At 45.6% G+C, this 15,636-nt stretch overlaps 1 protein-coding gene across 4 annotated transcripts in view; it reads right to left on the bottom strand.

Moving 5' to 3' along the window:
• Positions 1-2,967: 2,967 nt before the first annotated feature.
• Positions 2,968-15,636, bottom strand: part of PLXNA4 (plexin A4) — a 461,571-nt gene continuing 448,902 nt past the window's right edge. For all 4 annotated transcript variants that reach the window (XM_068953849.1, XM_068953915.1, XM_068953978.1 and 1 more), the window contains 2 exons: positions 10,685-10,835; positions 2,968-8,974 (listed from right to left, as the gene is read on the bottom strand). In XM_068953849.1, the coding sequence (XP_068809950.1) occupies positions 8,879-8,974; positions 10,685-10,835 (247 nt within the window). In that variant the 3' untranslated portion in view covers positions 2,968-8,878. The remainder of the gene's footprint in view (positions 8,975-10,684; positions 10,836-15,636) is intronic.

Genomic DNA, 15,636 nt, shown 5'->3' with positions numbered 1-15,636 from the left:
TTCTTTGTACATTAACCTTTTTAGCCTTGGTTCCCACCATTCACACTGCTGACCAGGGGGTCAGGCAAGTGATACCTGACCAGGCACCCTGCTGCCCAACTCACTCACTAGCTGCTGGAATGAGTTGGCTGATTGACATGAGCCCTTTCATGTGTCATAGATTTCTCATTTGCTGTGTCCCAAGGAGCAGCTGGACAGACATCCCATCAATCCTGCCTGCTGTCTTATTCCTCAGCAGGCTGCTCAGGTTTAGCCCCTGAGAGGATGATAGGAGCCATATCAGCACCAGAGGTGCAGCCCAGACCTGTTTTAATCTCTGCTGAGTGAATGGAAAGGCGGTGGCATGGGGCTGGACAATGGGGAGAGGCCGGGCACAGACAGAGGCAGAGGAGGCTGGTGAGGATGCACTGTTCTGCTTATATCACTTTGGCTTTTCAAGGGCAGGGCTGTGAAAAGCACCTATGAATATCTCCAGTTTGCCTTCAGCAGAGCTGTTGCCGGGCAAATTTTCTGTCCTTTGGGGTGCCTTTCAAGGCTGAAATGTTGACCCATTCAGACCTGTGTCGCAGCCCAGGCTTGGTCAAGCCCATCATCAGTCCCAGGGAATCTGACCTCCTAAATTAAATGTTAACCCATTGTAACAGCCATTCCAAAGGTAAGGGGAGCATAGAGGTCTGGGAACAGCCATGGGAAAGGAAAATTAGGTGTTCTCCTCTTCCTTTAAGCCAAGCTGCCTAGAAGCTAGAGTGTCCACCAGCTGCTCCTCCTTGCCACATGTGGGAGGAAAGCAGGGGTAGGAGGCAGGGGAAAGAGAGAGGCTGCTTTTCTCACTGCTTAGGGAATCACTTCAGCTCTGAGCAGGCTTCCCAAGGTGAACTGGTCTGAGGTCGTTCCTGGCCAAGAGTGGGCTGCAGGCCAGTGGGCAGCTGGTCCTTCCCTCTATCTTGGAGAGGGAACCAGCCATGGATATCCAGAGAACCACTGAGGACAGACACTTTCTCCCTATTTGCATGGCTAACCAGGAGTGCTGCAAGCAGGCCTTGCCCCAGCTGCAGCCTCAGACCTGGTAGGACATCCTAGGAGAAAAGAAACATGAGTTGCTGAGGTGTTTCTTGCCCACATAAGACTTCCTGCCAGGTTTGCAACCCACTGTGACCACAGCTATACTATAACAGCCAGACGCTGGTTCCCACGAAGGACTTCCCTTTAGAGAGACATAGGATTTCATCCCTTGTTGGTATCCCTGATTTTATCAGCTTATCAGCTCTGTTCAAAATGTCCACCTGATGACACCTTGCAAGGTACAGAGAATGTAATAATCTACAAAGAGCCCATCTTCCCAAAAATATTTGAAATACCTCAGTGAATAAATAGTTGTGTGAGAAAGAGAAAAAAGAGGGAGAGAAAAGTAGAAAGGAGACAATGAGAGAAGAGGAGAAAGAGAAGGCAGGAAGGAAGAAAGGAAGGAAGGGAGGGAGAGAGGAAGAAAGGGAGGGAGGAAGAAGGAGAGAAAGAAAGAAGGAAGCAAAGAAAAAAGATAGAAAGAAAGGAAGGAAGAAAAAAATGAATGAAGAAATGGAGGGAGAAAGTGCTAAGGAAGCTTTTGAGCATCTACTGTGGGCGATGGGAGAGCCTGAACTTGGGAGAGGGCTTTGGTGAAGCGGTCTTGCTTTAAGAACTTGCCTGTTCTCCAGTCAGTACCTCCACCAAGAGGTCCCCTCTTCCCTTTGCTCCAGCTCCCTCACTCTGGCTCCATTCAGCCACAGGAAGCAGCAATCACAGCCTCTTTTCTTTATTTCTTTATTTTTTTAATAAACTTTATTCTATATTACAAATAGGTTTTTTTTTTCTTTTTTGTTCTGGACTGCAAAATAGGAATGCCTTATATTTACATACACAGGTATACAATTAATTATAACAAAGGTACAGAAGCTTTGCCTTTACCAAGTAACAACGGGATTCCAATTTAAATAGTATAGATTTTATTTATTTATTTTTTAACTAGGATCAATTCAAAAGAAAATCAAACCAACAACAACAACAACCTAAAAGAAAAGGATCCCAACCTCCTTTCTAACGCTGTCTTGACATCTCTTTGAGGCTGTTAGTAACACTGTAGTGAAGGATATGTCTTTACATTGATTTCGTATGTAAGGTGGAAGCTTTAGCAAAACAGAGAATGAGACTTCTGGGCTCATGTGTATGCCCAAGACACAGGGTCAGACACTAGGAAGGGCCTGTCTTGTGGCTTTAAACAATCCAGTTGTCTCTTGTGTTGATTTCTTGGGGAAAACGCTGGGACCGTTTAGCTAGCACCTAATCTTTGTTTCTGCAGACCACTCTGGGCTGGAAAGTGGGTTTGCTCCAGGGACTGGAAAAAGAACAGTGAAGAAATTTTAAGTAACACCAAGTTTCTCTAAGGTATTCCCTTAATCCATTTGGACATTGCCCCGACCATCTAGAAACAGACTGGGCCATGGTGTCTCACGTGGCCTAAGGCAGTGGAGACAGCTGGGAAAAAAAGTGGCTTTCAGAAAGGATTGTAAGCTCAGACACGTGCCTTGATTTCTCCAGCTAGCTGAAAGTGAAGAGCAACCTCTCCTGCTGGGCAGTTCTGCCCTCGGAGTCAAGGAGCCACACCACGCTACACTGTCAAGAGAAGGGAATGCTGAAAGAAACAAAATCTTCTGTGTTTTCCCCCTGTTTTCTACACCTAGGTTCCCATTACTGAGCTTCCCGGTACACTGCTCTCTGCTGCGAATGTCTTTGAGGTGATCTGTTTCCCAGCAGAAAAAAATTATTGAGGTAAACTCTCCATTTTTAGAACAGAAGATTAACAAAAACAAAGAAAAAAAAGCCAATAAACAAACACCAGCAACGACAACAACAGAAAACACACACGTGACCGGTTGATTAGACTAAGCAGCTTTATGTCCTCTCCAGGGTGGGTATTTTTTTTTTTGGTGCTTTCATTTTTTCCACAGATGCTTTTTTTTTTTTTTTTTTTGACATCCTTCTGCAAATTCGTTCCTTGCTGTAAGCTTGTGCCCCCCATGAATGCTTCTCTAACACTGCAGAGAAATGAGCTGTCCCACGGCTGGCCAGCTCCAGTTTCAAAACATCCTCTGCACAGTGGTTATCCCCTATAAGACAGAACACAACTTTCCAAGGCGAAAGAACATTGCGCAGTGGCAGAGGTGGGGGAAAACTGCAAGGCTGCAAGGACCCAACATCATTCAGATATGGAGACGGTGCTGGGCGCAAAGAGGAGAAACTGAGGCTGAGAACCGCTGAGTTTCGCACCATGACATGGAGGCTCACTCACTTCACCAATTTTAGGAAAAGGCCTGACTCACAGCACACCACACTAGGACCACAAGGACAGCCCCAGAACTCCACCTGCCCCAGAGGACAAATCTCCTACTGCTCATGAAATGCACGGAGCAAATTGTACTAGCATCACCAAGGCTATGCCAGTTCTTTTCTATCCAACAGCCGTCAGGGTGAGGGCTCTGCCAACATCGGAAAACAATCTACTGTATAAGTGATCATAGCTGCCTAGCTTGGAGCAGGAGCTCCATTTCCTGCGCTCCCCTGGTTATCCCAGGAGAGGGGACTGCCAGAGGCCCAGAGGAGTTCAGAGGACAGCACTCGTTTGAAATCTGGATTTTTGTACTGATTTGCTTATCCAATGGCTGGGGGTTATACAAACTGGGTCCCCTGGGTGCAATTCTTAGTTGGTTTGCACCCCAAACCAACAGAAACTTGGTGGGACCCACACGTACATTTCTATCCAGTGCCCTATCTCTGACTCCTTCAGTCATATGCCGAACCAAGGAGAAGAAAGGGACCAAAAATGCCTTGTTCAGACTGGCAGGGTTCCAGACGGGTTATCTGGAAATGGCATCTTCCCTCACCATCTGTGGACACTGCTCACACAGAAAGCATCAGACTTCTGTGGAGGACCTTACCTCTTGCACTCTAGAGCCTACTATAGGAGTTTAAGAAATAGGACGAGTTTTCTTCCTCTCTCATTCCTTTTACAGCACCAAGGAAGCTCTGCAGGCTGTGAGAGGCAGCTGCTTCAATGAGTTATTCTCCTACATGCTGCTGGGAAGGGTGAAACATGACTTGTCTTGTTGATGCCTTGGCAATGTAGGAGAGGAGTCCAGGTCATCTCAAGCAGCCCAGCCTTTTCTTTTGATGGGAGATGTCCCCTGGGCTTGAAGCTGCTTCATGGGGTTTTGTATGCCCCACTGAGAGGAGCCACGGGACTCAGTCTTTTCAGGTTTCCAGACTTCCTTTGGAAGAGTCTTGCACACAGTGATGTCTCTTTTCATAGCCCTTCACTAAAGCCAAAGGGCAGAAGTACATTTTGTGGTTTGGCTTGAGCCTTTTTATCCTTGATGCTAGCTGTTCAGTGCTTGAGTTGCTCTGTAATCTTTATGTTGATTGACTGCACAGTGAGAGTGGCCACTGGATTTTTAAAACACGATCTATCAGTGGTCAATAACATTATTAGAAATAATAATAACAACAGTGTGGTTTTCCTGGTCTCTTTCCCCCCATGGTACTAACTTCCTTGTGTGCCTGTGCATAAGATCTGACAACTTTGGTGCCTGTACATAAGCTCTGACAATTTTGATAAAGGCCTTTCAATTAAAAACAAATATCCATCAAAAGTCTGCTGGTAAATCTTCTTTAGGTCATAACATTTTTTTAATGGGCTCCCATGCAGGAGTGATATAAGACAACTGCAGTAGTGAAACGACAGCTGGTGAAAATTGGCATAGCCCTGTTAAGCCAGCTGAGCTAGGCTGATGTATGGTAGACTGGATCAAACCTTCAGATATGTTCAGGGCAGGCCTAGGAGGGAGAAGAGAAGGATGAGGCATGTTGGGAAAGGAGGGTGCCCTTAGGTGATGCATTTCTCCTGTTCCCTAGTTCGTGTGTGCTATCTGTTCAAGCGCTAAGAATTTCTAGCACCTTCCTGAAGACAAAAATCCAGCTTTTCCCACAACTCCTTTTACTGGAAGGCTCAGTCTGTGACAGCAGGTGCAATGATGGATTATGCATCAGATCTCATTTTGACATTGATGGGTGAATATACTCACAGGAAGGACACCGCATGCTTGCAGAGTGGCTGTCTGCCTTTTGTTCCTCTAACCCAGTCGCAAATTCCCAGAGCAAACTCTGCAGTGAAGAAATAATTCTAGCCCTCTCAATTGGACCATGTGCAGTTTTGAAGAGTTTCCTTTCCCCGTTCCTGATGGTGCTGCGAGTGTCAGCTTTCATTATCTTGACTGCAATTTTTAAGAAATACCCAGTACTCATAAAGATCAGCATATTATCTGGCATATTACGGGTGTTAGGAGTTTGTCCGCTAACTTCTAGGGACTTTGGCTCCAGTTCTCTCTGCGTAGTTTGAAAAATGATGTGAAATACCAGTTACATTGAGCACTTCCAGTCAAGTGTGGAAAAGAGAGGGGAAACAAGGCAAAGAAAGGGAGAAAATTCATCCATGTCATAGCAGGGCTTATTCTTCTCCTACTTGTGTCTTTGTTTTTAATCGTGTTTTACATGCACTTACAAAAATAATTAGCTCAACAGGTTAGGCTGAGAAGAAAGATGCCAAGACCTCTCATAGACTGCCGGGGCTGGGACAATGACTGGAATAGGGAGGGCACGGAAGGAGACAGGGCAGGAAGCCTACGTATTTACATCACAATTCTGGCACGTTTTCCAAGCAAAAAGCAAAACCAGCCCAAACACATTAAAAAAAAAAAAAGAAAGAGAGAGAGAGAGAGAAGAAAGAGAATCAAAATACAGATTTTCTTTCAAATCCCAGGAACAGGGGAGAGAAGAAGGCAGGGAGAAAAAGGAAATGCGTAAATGGGAATTTGGGAAGGGATAAGATAACCATCTCATGGTGCTTCCCATTTCCCGTAAGTGTTTCATTCTCAGTGTCTCTGAGGTGTTCAAGTTTTTCTTGAAATACATATATATATATATATATTTTACAGTTGAAAAACTCCGTACCAGCAAAAAGAAATAAAATAACAATGGAAAACAATCATCATCATCATCATCATAAAAAAAACAGCCCTGAAAACATTAAAAGTAAGCAGGATGAGTCTCAGATTTCCTCTATGGTGTTCCTCTGACTTCTGTAACAGTGTAGGATTACATCAGTTCACTTTGATACCTTTTTTTTTTTTTTTAAATAATTTCTTCCTCCTTTCATGTGCACATGTCCAGGCAGTGTAGCCCATCACTCATAACCACTTCCCTCCAAGCCAGCTATTTGCCCTTAGACTCCTACCATCCAGCTGTGTGTACAAGGCATGACGATAGGGTCTATGTTTATCATTTGTGGCACTTTGTTTGTCAAAACCTTTGGTTTCTTCCTTTTTTTTTTTTTATTTTCCTTTTATGTACTTATAAAAATATTGTGTTTGTGTTGTTGTTGTAATTTTCTTATCGCTGGCTCTGGTGGGACTTCCACCCCACTTTCACAGCCATAATCAATGGATCTGGAACATGCGCCAACACTACTAAATGGATCAACAAAACCGTGGCAGAACCAACCGAACCCAAATCAGCCCCAGTGCACAGGCCTCTCAAAAATGCTGAGATGTCCATAAGGTGCAAGATAAGTCCATAGCTCAGCAATCAAACAGAAAGCAAGCAAAATTAAAAAGAAAATGACACACACGCACACAGATATGCACACACACGCACACGCACACACAAAATAATAATAATTATAATCGAGAGAGAAATGTCTGGGGTTTTAAAACCAAGACGTGTCCCTAATTTGCTGTTTCAATATGAATCTTGTGATATTCTCCCCTGCCAACACCCAATTTTGGACTGTTTTTCGTTAAGTGGTTTTACAAAGACCTGCCTACATGTTTATGTGCTTGGCTGAATGAAATCCACTTCCTAACCGACTCCTGTTTGCACCACGTGCCCCATCACATCCACTAGCGATCAGCTGCTGTGCAGCGGTTCGGGTTTGCTAGCAAGATGCATGAGTAAAACCAAAACACTCACTCCATAATCAATTTACACACCCTATCTATACCCCTCCTTCCTCCAGCTGCAAAGCAGATCCTGGCTGTCCCCCCGAGGACGGCGCAAGACAGACGAAGGATGATTCTTCACAGCATCAATCCATTCCTGCATCTGCTAGTGAGCACTGTTCATTTCTGGTGAGATGAAAGCACACCTGGCTCTTGCCTCAGTGTTGTACTAGCTGCAAGGCTGTCCACATCCCTCGTGGTTCTGCAGGGCTGCTACTTCCATGACACTGAACCACACTGACATCCACGTTGGCAACTGGATGAAAAAACAATCGAATGCAGAACAGAGGCGGGAGCTCACTCCTATTCAGTTAGCTATGATGCAGATTGCTTGAGGTGGAGTTGCTCTGGAGGAGTTGAGCAGAGGAAAGAAGAGGTAATCACCCACCTCTGTTTTGTGACAACAGTGATCTCTGAAGTGCAAAGAGAGGGCAAATCCTTCCCAGGCACCTGCTGCGCCTTCAGCAGGGCCTGTTGGTTCCAGAAATGGATAAGGGGAAGGTCCAGAAGTTGGCACCAGAAGGTAGACAAGGGGATAGTGGTTCAGGGACCTCGGGAAAACACGTGGTTCAATTGGGAGTATCTGAATAGAGGGATGTTTTGTAGTGTTTCATTTGCGTTTCCTCCCAGATTTCCTTCCAAAATGTCTGACTTTTCCTTTCAGCAGTGGCTTTGGAGGAAGCTTCTGCAATCAGTCCTATACATCACTTTGCTTCATAACAAGCCCTTCACTATGCTTCTGATATTCCACCACGAAAAAACACTAGTATTATTCCAGTTCAGGAAACAAAATGGAAAGAACAAACAACTTAAAAAAAAATCCCTCTGGTTGGTTTTTGAGGCCAAGCACCTCATCTGGAACAATTTGAGACTCGTGTCTTTTGCTTTCCAAGCTGCGGTGGAGATGAGGGAGACGCTGCACTGTCCGTTGCCAGAAGGAACAGAATCACCACCAACAGGATGCCACTGAGCAGAAAGAGAATTTTTTTTGCAGCGCTACAACCAACAGGACACAATGGGAAAGATGGAAGGGGGGACACAGGTTGCTTTGAAAAATAAGAATAACCATATGAAATATGTGGGCAGGGGAGCGTCGGTCTCCTCCTCCCCTCTTGACCCTTCCCCTGCCCCAAGAGAGCAGCTCTACGTTGCTGTTTGCCCAGGCAGAAAAGAGCCACAATGGTCCCACTCTGAACTGAGCTGTGGTGTTTTTTGGGGAGGCTTGAATTCCTCTCCCAGTGAGTTGCTACCAAGAGATAGAGTTGCAATGGCTCCGCTGGAGAGGATCTCGGTTCGCTCCTACCATCCAGGATCCCTGCAGGCAGGCTGCATTCCCCTCAGTGGGAATTTTAATAATACTGAGTTCATATCCGTGTCCACTCCACAGGCTACAGCTCTAGGAGGACAGTTAAAGCAGCATGACAGAGGTGACCTCCCAATTTCCTATCTGCAGACTGACGATACAATGTTGGGGAAGGTTTTTGTTTGTTTTAATAGTTTTTCTTCAGATCAAGGGCAGAGGGGAAGCTGTAAAAAGAAGAGCTTCACCTGAATGTCTTGATGTCCCCAAAGCCAAGATTCCTCTGCAGTCTTTTCCTTTTCACCCCCGGGGCTTTGTCGCTTTGTCCATAGATTTTTGAAAGAGAAAGAAATGAGAGAGAGAGAAAGAGAAGAGCGAGAGCTGTTCAGTGACTGCTTCCAGCCAATCAAAACTTGCACTTGGTAAAGATGATGATCTTGAGTGAGGCACGACTTGGTTTATCCCTCCCAGGGTGTCCCTGGCAGGACAGTTCTCAGCTGTCTATGCTCATGAGGGTTATGACTTGTTCAAGTTTGTAGGCAAGTTTCTGTTTCCCAGCCTGGTCATCTTGATCAAGAGCTCCGAGAATCTGCAAAAGGAGAGAGAAAGCAATGATGAGGCTTTTTTTTTTTTTTTTTTTCTGCTTAGAAGGACCGAACCCAATATCCTGCAGCAGCAGATGAGGGTCAGCTTTCCCTGAGGTGGGCCCTAGGGTTGCCTTACATCATGCAAAGCAAGTCGGTCGGCAGAGAACTGGCAAGGCAGTTTAGGGGTGATTTGACTAAATACAGATCTCTACATTGGAAGTGATTGAGTGGATTCTTATCTTGGACATCTAGTTACTTGATGGCTTGCTTGACTCATTGCCTATACCCAGCTGGCCATGCCACTTGACATGCTCTAGGGTATCTCACCTGGCCTTCAGCATCCAGAACCATGAAGACCACCTTTAAGTCCTGTATCATACCTACTGAACCCTTCTTGGATGCTTTAGAGCATCTGAAATGGCACTGTGCACATATATTTAAATAACTGAATCCTGTTCCAGTTCTACATTGTGTGTAATGGGAACCTAGACTCAGGCTAAGATGCAAATATCTTCATTCTAGATATTTAAGTTAGATGAGGTGAATCTACCTGTAGCCTACGTGAGGTTTCTAGCCTTCCCTTTTAGTCCATAGAGAAAGATGAGCATTTCCAGAAATTGACCCAAACCATCTAAGAAAAATGTCCAAGATAGCCTGGATGAACCACTCTCTAGAGACAGCTTTTTCCACTACTTACAGAGGAAATATAGGTAATAATGGTAAACCACGTGCCTATAAATTGAGTGAACTGAAGTTAAATGGATCCTAGTCTTTATTTCTGGACAGCAATGTTTTTGCAAAACAGAATGGAGCTGCCTGAGGAATAGCAGGAAAACAGAGAAATGGGGTTCAGCTGCCAAAATCTGGGATGCAATGGCAGAATGTTTTTTTGTCCCTGAAGGATCAGGCTGTGCCTCAGGTTGCTCCTGCCAGGCAGGGTGGTAGCTCTGCTTTAGAAATTGGGGTAGGAGGGGGGTTGGCAGACCACTGGTGCAGAAAGTTTGCAGAGATGTGGCTCCACTAGCTATTGCTGTTAGACAAACACCAAACTTGCACAGAAATGCTGAACAAAGAAGGATTGCTGTCCACACCCTCCTTTTTGTCTGTATCTGTATCTAAATCGTGAACAAATTGGTTGATTTTCCCTAGAAATCCTTACTGGTGGAGTGTATCAATGAATATGAGGTGGAATATCTTAGCCAGTCATGACTTCTCCTAATTAGCAAGTGTGATTTTCTGATTGACTTTATGAGCTCAAAAGACAAACTTCTCCCAAGCTTCTCCTCCTGGGGCAACATCCTCCAGTGGCTGCTGGACCTTCATAGAATTGCAACCAGCTTGTTTGTCTCTGTACATTGCATTTAAAGCAAAGTTGGTCCTTATATTTGCCTTTGATCGCATGTGATGCAGAGATCACATAGGGCTTCCCCAGAGCAAGCTAACATCTGACCGTTAACTACTGCAAACCAGCTACATCTGATGAACCAACTGTAGGAGGCAAGCATAGCAAGGAACCAGATGCAAGAGTATTGAGGGGACCCAATCATCCCAGGGCACCTCTTTCAGGTACCCACCCTGTCTTCCACTCCTTAAATCCGTCAGACCCCTAGCCAGGATGAAGGCAGGGAACTGTGACACATGCTGGGCCCTCGAAATGGGTGGGCTGCCCCATGGCTCTGCAGAACTACTCTCCCCCGCTCCAAAGCTCTTACCTCCTCACTGTACTTGCCAACGTAGGAGTATATCTCTGAGAGCGCACTCATAGTGTTGAACTCGTTCATGTGCATGCGAGACTGCTCAGCCAAGTAAGCGTTCATGTCCTGGTCACTAATTGCTGGCATTTTGGCGATGTCTGAGTAGTACCTATGAGAGAGAATTTCAGATATTTCTTGGGGAGGAGAGAGTAGGGAATCACGTTGGCTAAAAGGCAACAGCACAAAGAGAAGGGACGCGCTTCTCAGTGTCTTTCAGGCTCTCCCTGTGCATAGATGAAATACCAGGTCATGCTCTTCTTTTACAGCGAGGAAGTGACCTAGCCAGAAACAGAACCACTAGTTCCTGAATACCAAATGTGTGTTGCAATCAATCAACCCTATCCTCAGACTGAAACTCCAAAGAGCGTCCTATAAACTTTCTCCATTCCATCAAAGAAACAGGGCATATCTATTGCTGCTGGGTTGCTTCATCAGCCTTCAAGGCCTTTGAGCATTGCCTCCAGTCCTGCAGAGAGGTCATGCTGATCTCCCTGCCCACTGAGAGCTCGTATTTTTTACTCCCATGCACCAAAATCTCTTTGCATGCTTGCCTATGCCACTCACTCTTGTTCATCTGCATCCATCACTAACATCTTCCACCTTCCCCCACTCAAAGCAATTTACCCTAGGGTCGTCTGTGCTTCTCAGCACCTCGATTCAGCCTCAAAGTTTAAGCTAGCCTGACATCATGGTTCAAGGCAACAAGCTTTAATGCCTTCATCCCCACTCTGGCTGGGGAAAATCAGCCTCCCTTAGCAAACAAAGCCCTTCCCCTTCAGTTCAAGAGGGCATGAACTTTATTCATAGGACCTGGAGCCCCCTATAACCATTGCCCGTGCATCAGGCCTCATCAGTAGAGCAATGTCTCTTTAAGGAAGTTGCTATTTTTGCTGTCCTTCGTCCCCTGGGTAAGGCAGGTCTTGGAGGACAAGGTTTGTGGAAGGTAATCAGTCACTGTCACTCGCAGCTGTGCTCTGCTGTCAACTGGTTAATTAGACACCATCATTTACATTTTTAATTTCTGCAATTTGACATTTTGTGCACAAGGAAAAAAAAAAAAAGCAGCCCGTTGCTGCAGTGATCCACAATTTTATAATTAGGAGGCAGAGGGGACGGGGAGACGAAAGAGCTGACAGGTGTCCTGTAAACAGCGTCAAGACACCTGCTGAGCTGGAGCCTATCTTCCACGGCAGAAAAATTGGACACTGAAGTGCTATATGATAAGGATCCTTGAGAGAGACAAGTGGGAAAATACTTGCTATGACAGAGTGGGACAAGCAGCTGCCTGAATCTCTTGTGAAAGAATACACAATGAAAGAGCACCGGAAGGAAACTCATGCACATCAGAAAGCTCCAGTATTTCCTCAGTCTGGTTTTGTGCCTCCCAGTCCCATCCCAATTTATTGTAATGAGTGGGTCTCAGTTACCACCCTGGTTTTGCAGGGGGAGGATTTGATATAACCCTCAGGCAGGGAAAGGCATAGGAACCTCCCGTTCCCTTTCCTAGCCCTGCAAGGATATTTTTCCAGCATCATGAAACTTCCATGACTCAGCTAAACAGTGAAACAATGAAAAGCAACACACAATGCTCCCTAGAAGGCAGGAGAGGATGCACTGAGCTGAATTTCAGGGCTTTTTCTCCAGCCATGGCAAACTCTCAAGCTATGATCTCAGTATGCTGGGTTCACGGGCCACCACCCGTCACCACACCAAAGCCCTCCAGTCTCTCCAAGGCTCAGGTCAGCCACATAACACAGCTGAGATGTTGTTTCCCACTAGGACTGCAACCCAAGATGTTGTGGAAGTGTTTACTTGAGGAAGGTGAGGGAGAAGAAGAAAACATAGCATTTACTTGGTGTGGGGGGACACAGCATGTGCCAATAATCAAACAACAAAACCTGGTTGCTAGTACAGGGAGAAGACTATTAACCTCCTTCCAACAAAACTCTGCCAACTGATAAATAACAACTTATTATTTATTCTGATGTGTTTCTAATGAAACCATCATTGCATCTAAGAAACCTTCCAAGAAACTATAAATGTATATATTAAAACATCTTAGTAGGCATCAATATCCTTACTGAGTCTCTATTTACCTTTCATTTGAGCCCAGGTCCTCAGTGGTACTAAGGGCCTCTCTGCCATTTACATAACCCTGATGTTTTCAGAACCCGCCCTGAGAAGCGGTCACTAAACCCTGGGTGTCCCTGAATTTTCACTGCCAGCATAGGCAAAGCTGTCAATGTGCTGCTGAGAACTTGCACTTATACCAAAGCTGAGTTGTGAGGCAGTGCAGGGGAAGACTGCTCTCACCAGGCTGCTCCTGTGTGCGCGCCAAAAGTAAGGGTGAGGAAGAGCTCTCACAGCTCACCTGAGACAGGAGTAAGTCACGGACTCACCTTTCCACAGTCCCAGGGGCAGCTGTAGCCACTAGGAGATTGGGAATGCAAAAACTAGGCCATATTCCATCTGAACGAGACAGAAAGGTAATAAAGCAGCAAATCTTACTCAGCTTGCCTCCAAGGATTCATGACTGAGAGTCCAAAGTAGAAGAGGGTGACCACTTGGTCAGACATGCATGATACTACCTGGATGCTCCAGATTTGCTCCTTCTTCTGTGTTCTAGTTTAAGTCTCCTCCAGCTGGTCCCTGTCTGGCTGTTTCCAGGAGATCCTTAGATACATATCAAAAGATCCTTCCCGAAGGGCCTGAGATTCCCCTGAACCATCGGGAGACAATGGATTTGTAGCTCAAGGCCGCTCACTCTCTGATGTGGCAGGAGATTCATGCATTAGACATTAGAAAGAATGAAACCCTAGAGCACTTTGGGGGAATCCGCGTCGACCCTCACTCAGGCACATGAGCAATTCAGATTGAGAACGTGAGGATGACTAGATCATAGGAGGTGACTTAACAGGTGTCATTAGTTCTGCAACTCACCCCAGGCTGGCTTGAACAGGAGAGCCCATGAGACCCTCCACTGCCACGCTTCGATGGGGAAGGATTTCTTACACACTGAGGTACGGGGATGCTCCCTCTTCGCCTTGAGAAAAAGCTGTTCTTATTCCTTGCACATCCTCCTCTTTCCCTGTGAAGTCTTTTTTTTCTTTTCCTCTAAGGAAAGCAATATAGCAGTGACCTGGGAATATATCTTACCCTCTGTTTAGGCCGGAGGCAGGGAAAATGCTCTTGCCTTAGGTAACAGCCAGAAAATGCTCCTTACTGGAGCTGTTTCACAAGCATGAATGCACTTGCTGCCACTCAGTAACTCATTAACTCATCAAAGGAGAAGAAAAAAGCCCTGTTGCCAGTACTTCCTCTCCAGTCTGAAATTTTCCAGCACTGCCGTAGTTTAGACAGCTTAGCATGGAGCTAATTGCCTTCCAAAAGATCTTTTTGTCATGGCTGTTGTTGTGCCGTCTCTGGGTTGGGACTACGCTCATTAATAATCATTTTAGCATATGAAAAGCTTGTAACAAATCCATGTGCTGCAGACGGCAGACGCAATTACAGCAATAACATAATTAGGGTTATGCAATAGCCGGCTGTATCCGGACCACTGGAGGAGGAAGAGATGTATGAAAGGGATACGGGGGACAGCTAGATCAGAAAAGGCTGAAGGAAAGCTTGAGAACAACTTAGCAGCCACTCCTTTTATGGAAACAAGTGAGCAATTCAAGGACATGCTGCCGGTTCTTCTGTGGACAGAATATGGCAGTTGTAGTTTGCCAGGAGGCATCTGAGCTGCAGAAGTTTGTGTCTGGGCTGATTCAGCTACTGGCAGCCGCAAGACTCTGTTACACTTTATTGATCTGGTTTTAGAGAAAGGGTCAAGGCCAGGCTGTTGGACAGTAGCTGGACTTTGGCACAAAGAGCATGACAGCTAAACAAAAGGTCCCACCTACAAAGTTAGCTCGAGGCCTATCAGATCTTCAAATCAAGAGATTCGCCAAGAAATGCTCTAGGGAAGGCCTCTCTCTGTGTATGTATCCCCTAGGGCACTGATTTTCTTTTGCATTTTTTTACTCCCTTCTGTCTCAGAATAAATGATAGAGAATGGGTGGGAGGCACTGAGAGAGTGACTGAAGAATGAATATGTTCACAGGTAGTTTCTCTGGGAGAAGAAACCAGCCAACATTGGCTCAGTGCAGAGGCTGTGTGGATTTGAGGCTGTACCCTCTTGAGTAAAGACATTTTATTCATGTTGCTTACCGAAAACTGCACTGTGTAAGAGAGATGTTTTACTGCTATGAGGAAATAACAGGAGCTTTTTAGAGATGAAAAGAATGAGGAAACTCAGGCTAACAGTCTCCAGACATGCCAAAGCTGAGGCAGAGAGGCCGGGAAGGCCCCTGGGGATGCAATGAGACAGCCTGGGCTTTAATTGGAGCCACAGAGACTTAGGCTGGCCACCAGGGAAAGTGGTCTGATGGGAAGGAAAAGGAAGCACAGGAACAAATCGCCTGAGGCAAGGAGGAGGCTCAGGCATTGGAGGCCTTTAAGAGCAGGGTAGACAAGCATCTGTCAGGAAGGTTTTAGACAGAGTTGATCCTGCCCTGAGGTTGGAGCTGGGTGGGTTGACCTCTAGAGGTCCCTTCCAGCACTGTTTTTTATTATCTCTACTGACAACACCTTCCACCTTTGACCTTTAGTATGTTCTATTTTGAGCCCTCTTTCTGGCAGGGAGAGGAAATGCAGAAGACGATTGCATTTTTTAAAGTGGAGCCAAGATTTCCACCTGCCATTTGATGCTCTCTTTTAAAGCCCATGGAGCTAAAATGCCACCCCAATGTTCCTATTTAAAGTCTCAATAACTTACAGCACTAGAATGTATGAAGTATATAATCTTAATTGTATTAAATCAGTCTGTTTTGTCTGTCTTTCTCTCTAAAGTTGTTCCAGCTACAGAA

The sequence above is a fragment of the Struthio camelus genome, chromosome 1 (assembly GCF_040807025.1).
Source record: "Struthio camelus isolate bStrCam1 chromosome 1, bStrCam1.hap1, whole genome shotgun sequence".
Classification (NCBI taxonomy): domain Eukaryota; kingdom Metazoa; phylum Chordata; class Aves; order Struthioniformes; family Struthionidae; genus Struthio; species Struthio camelus.
The sequence above is the reverse complement of the archived record's forward strand: the minus strand, read 5'-3'. Positions and strand labels throughout refer to the sequence as shown.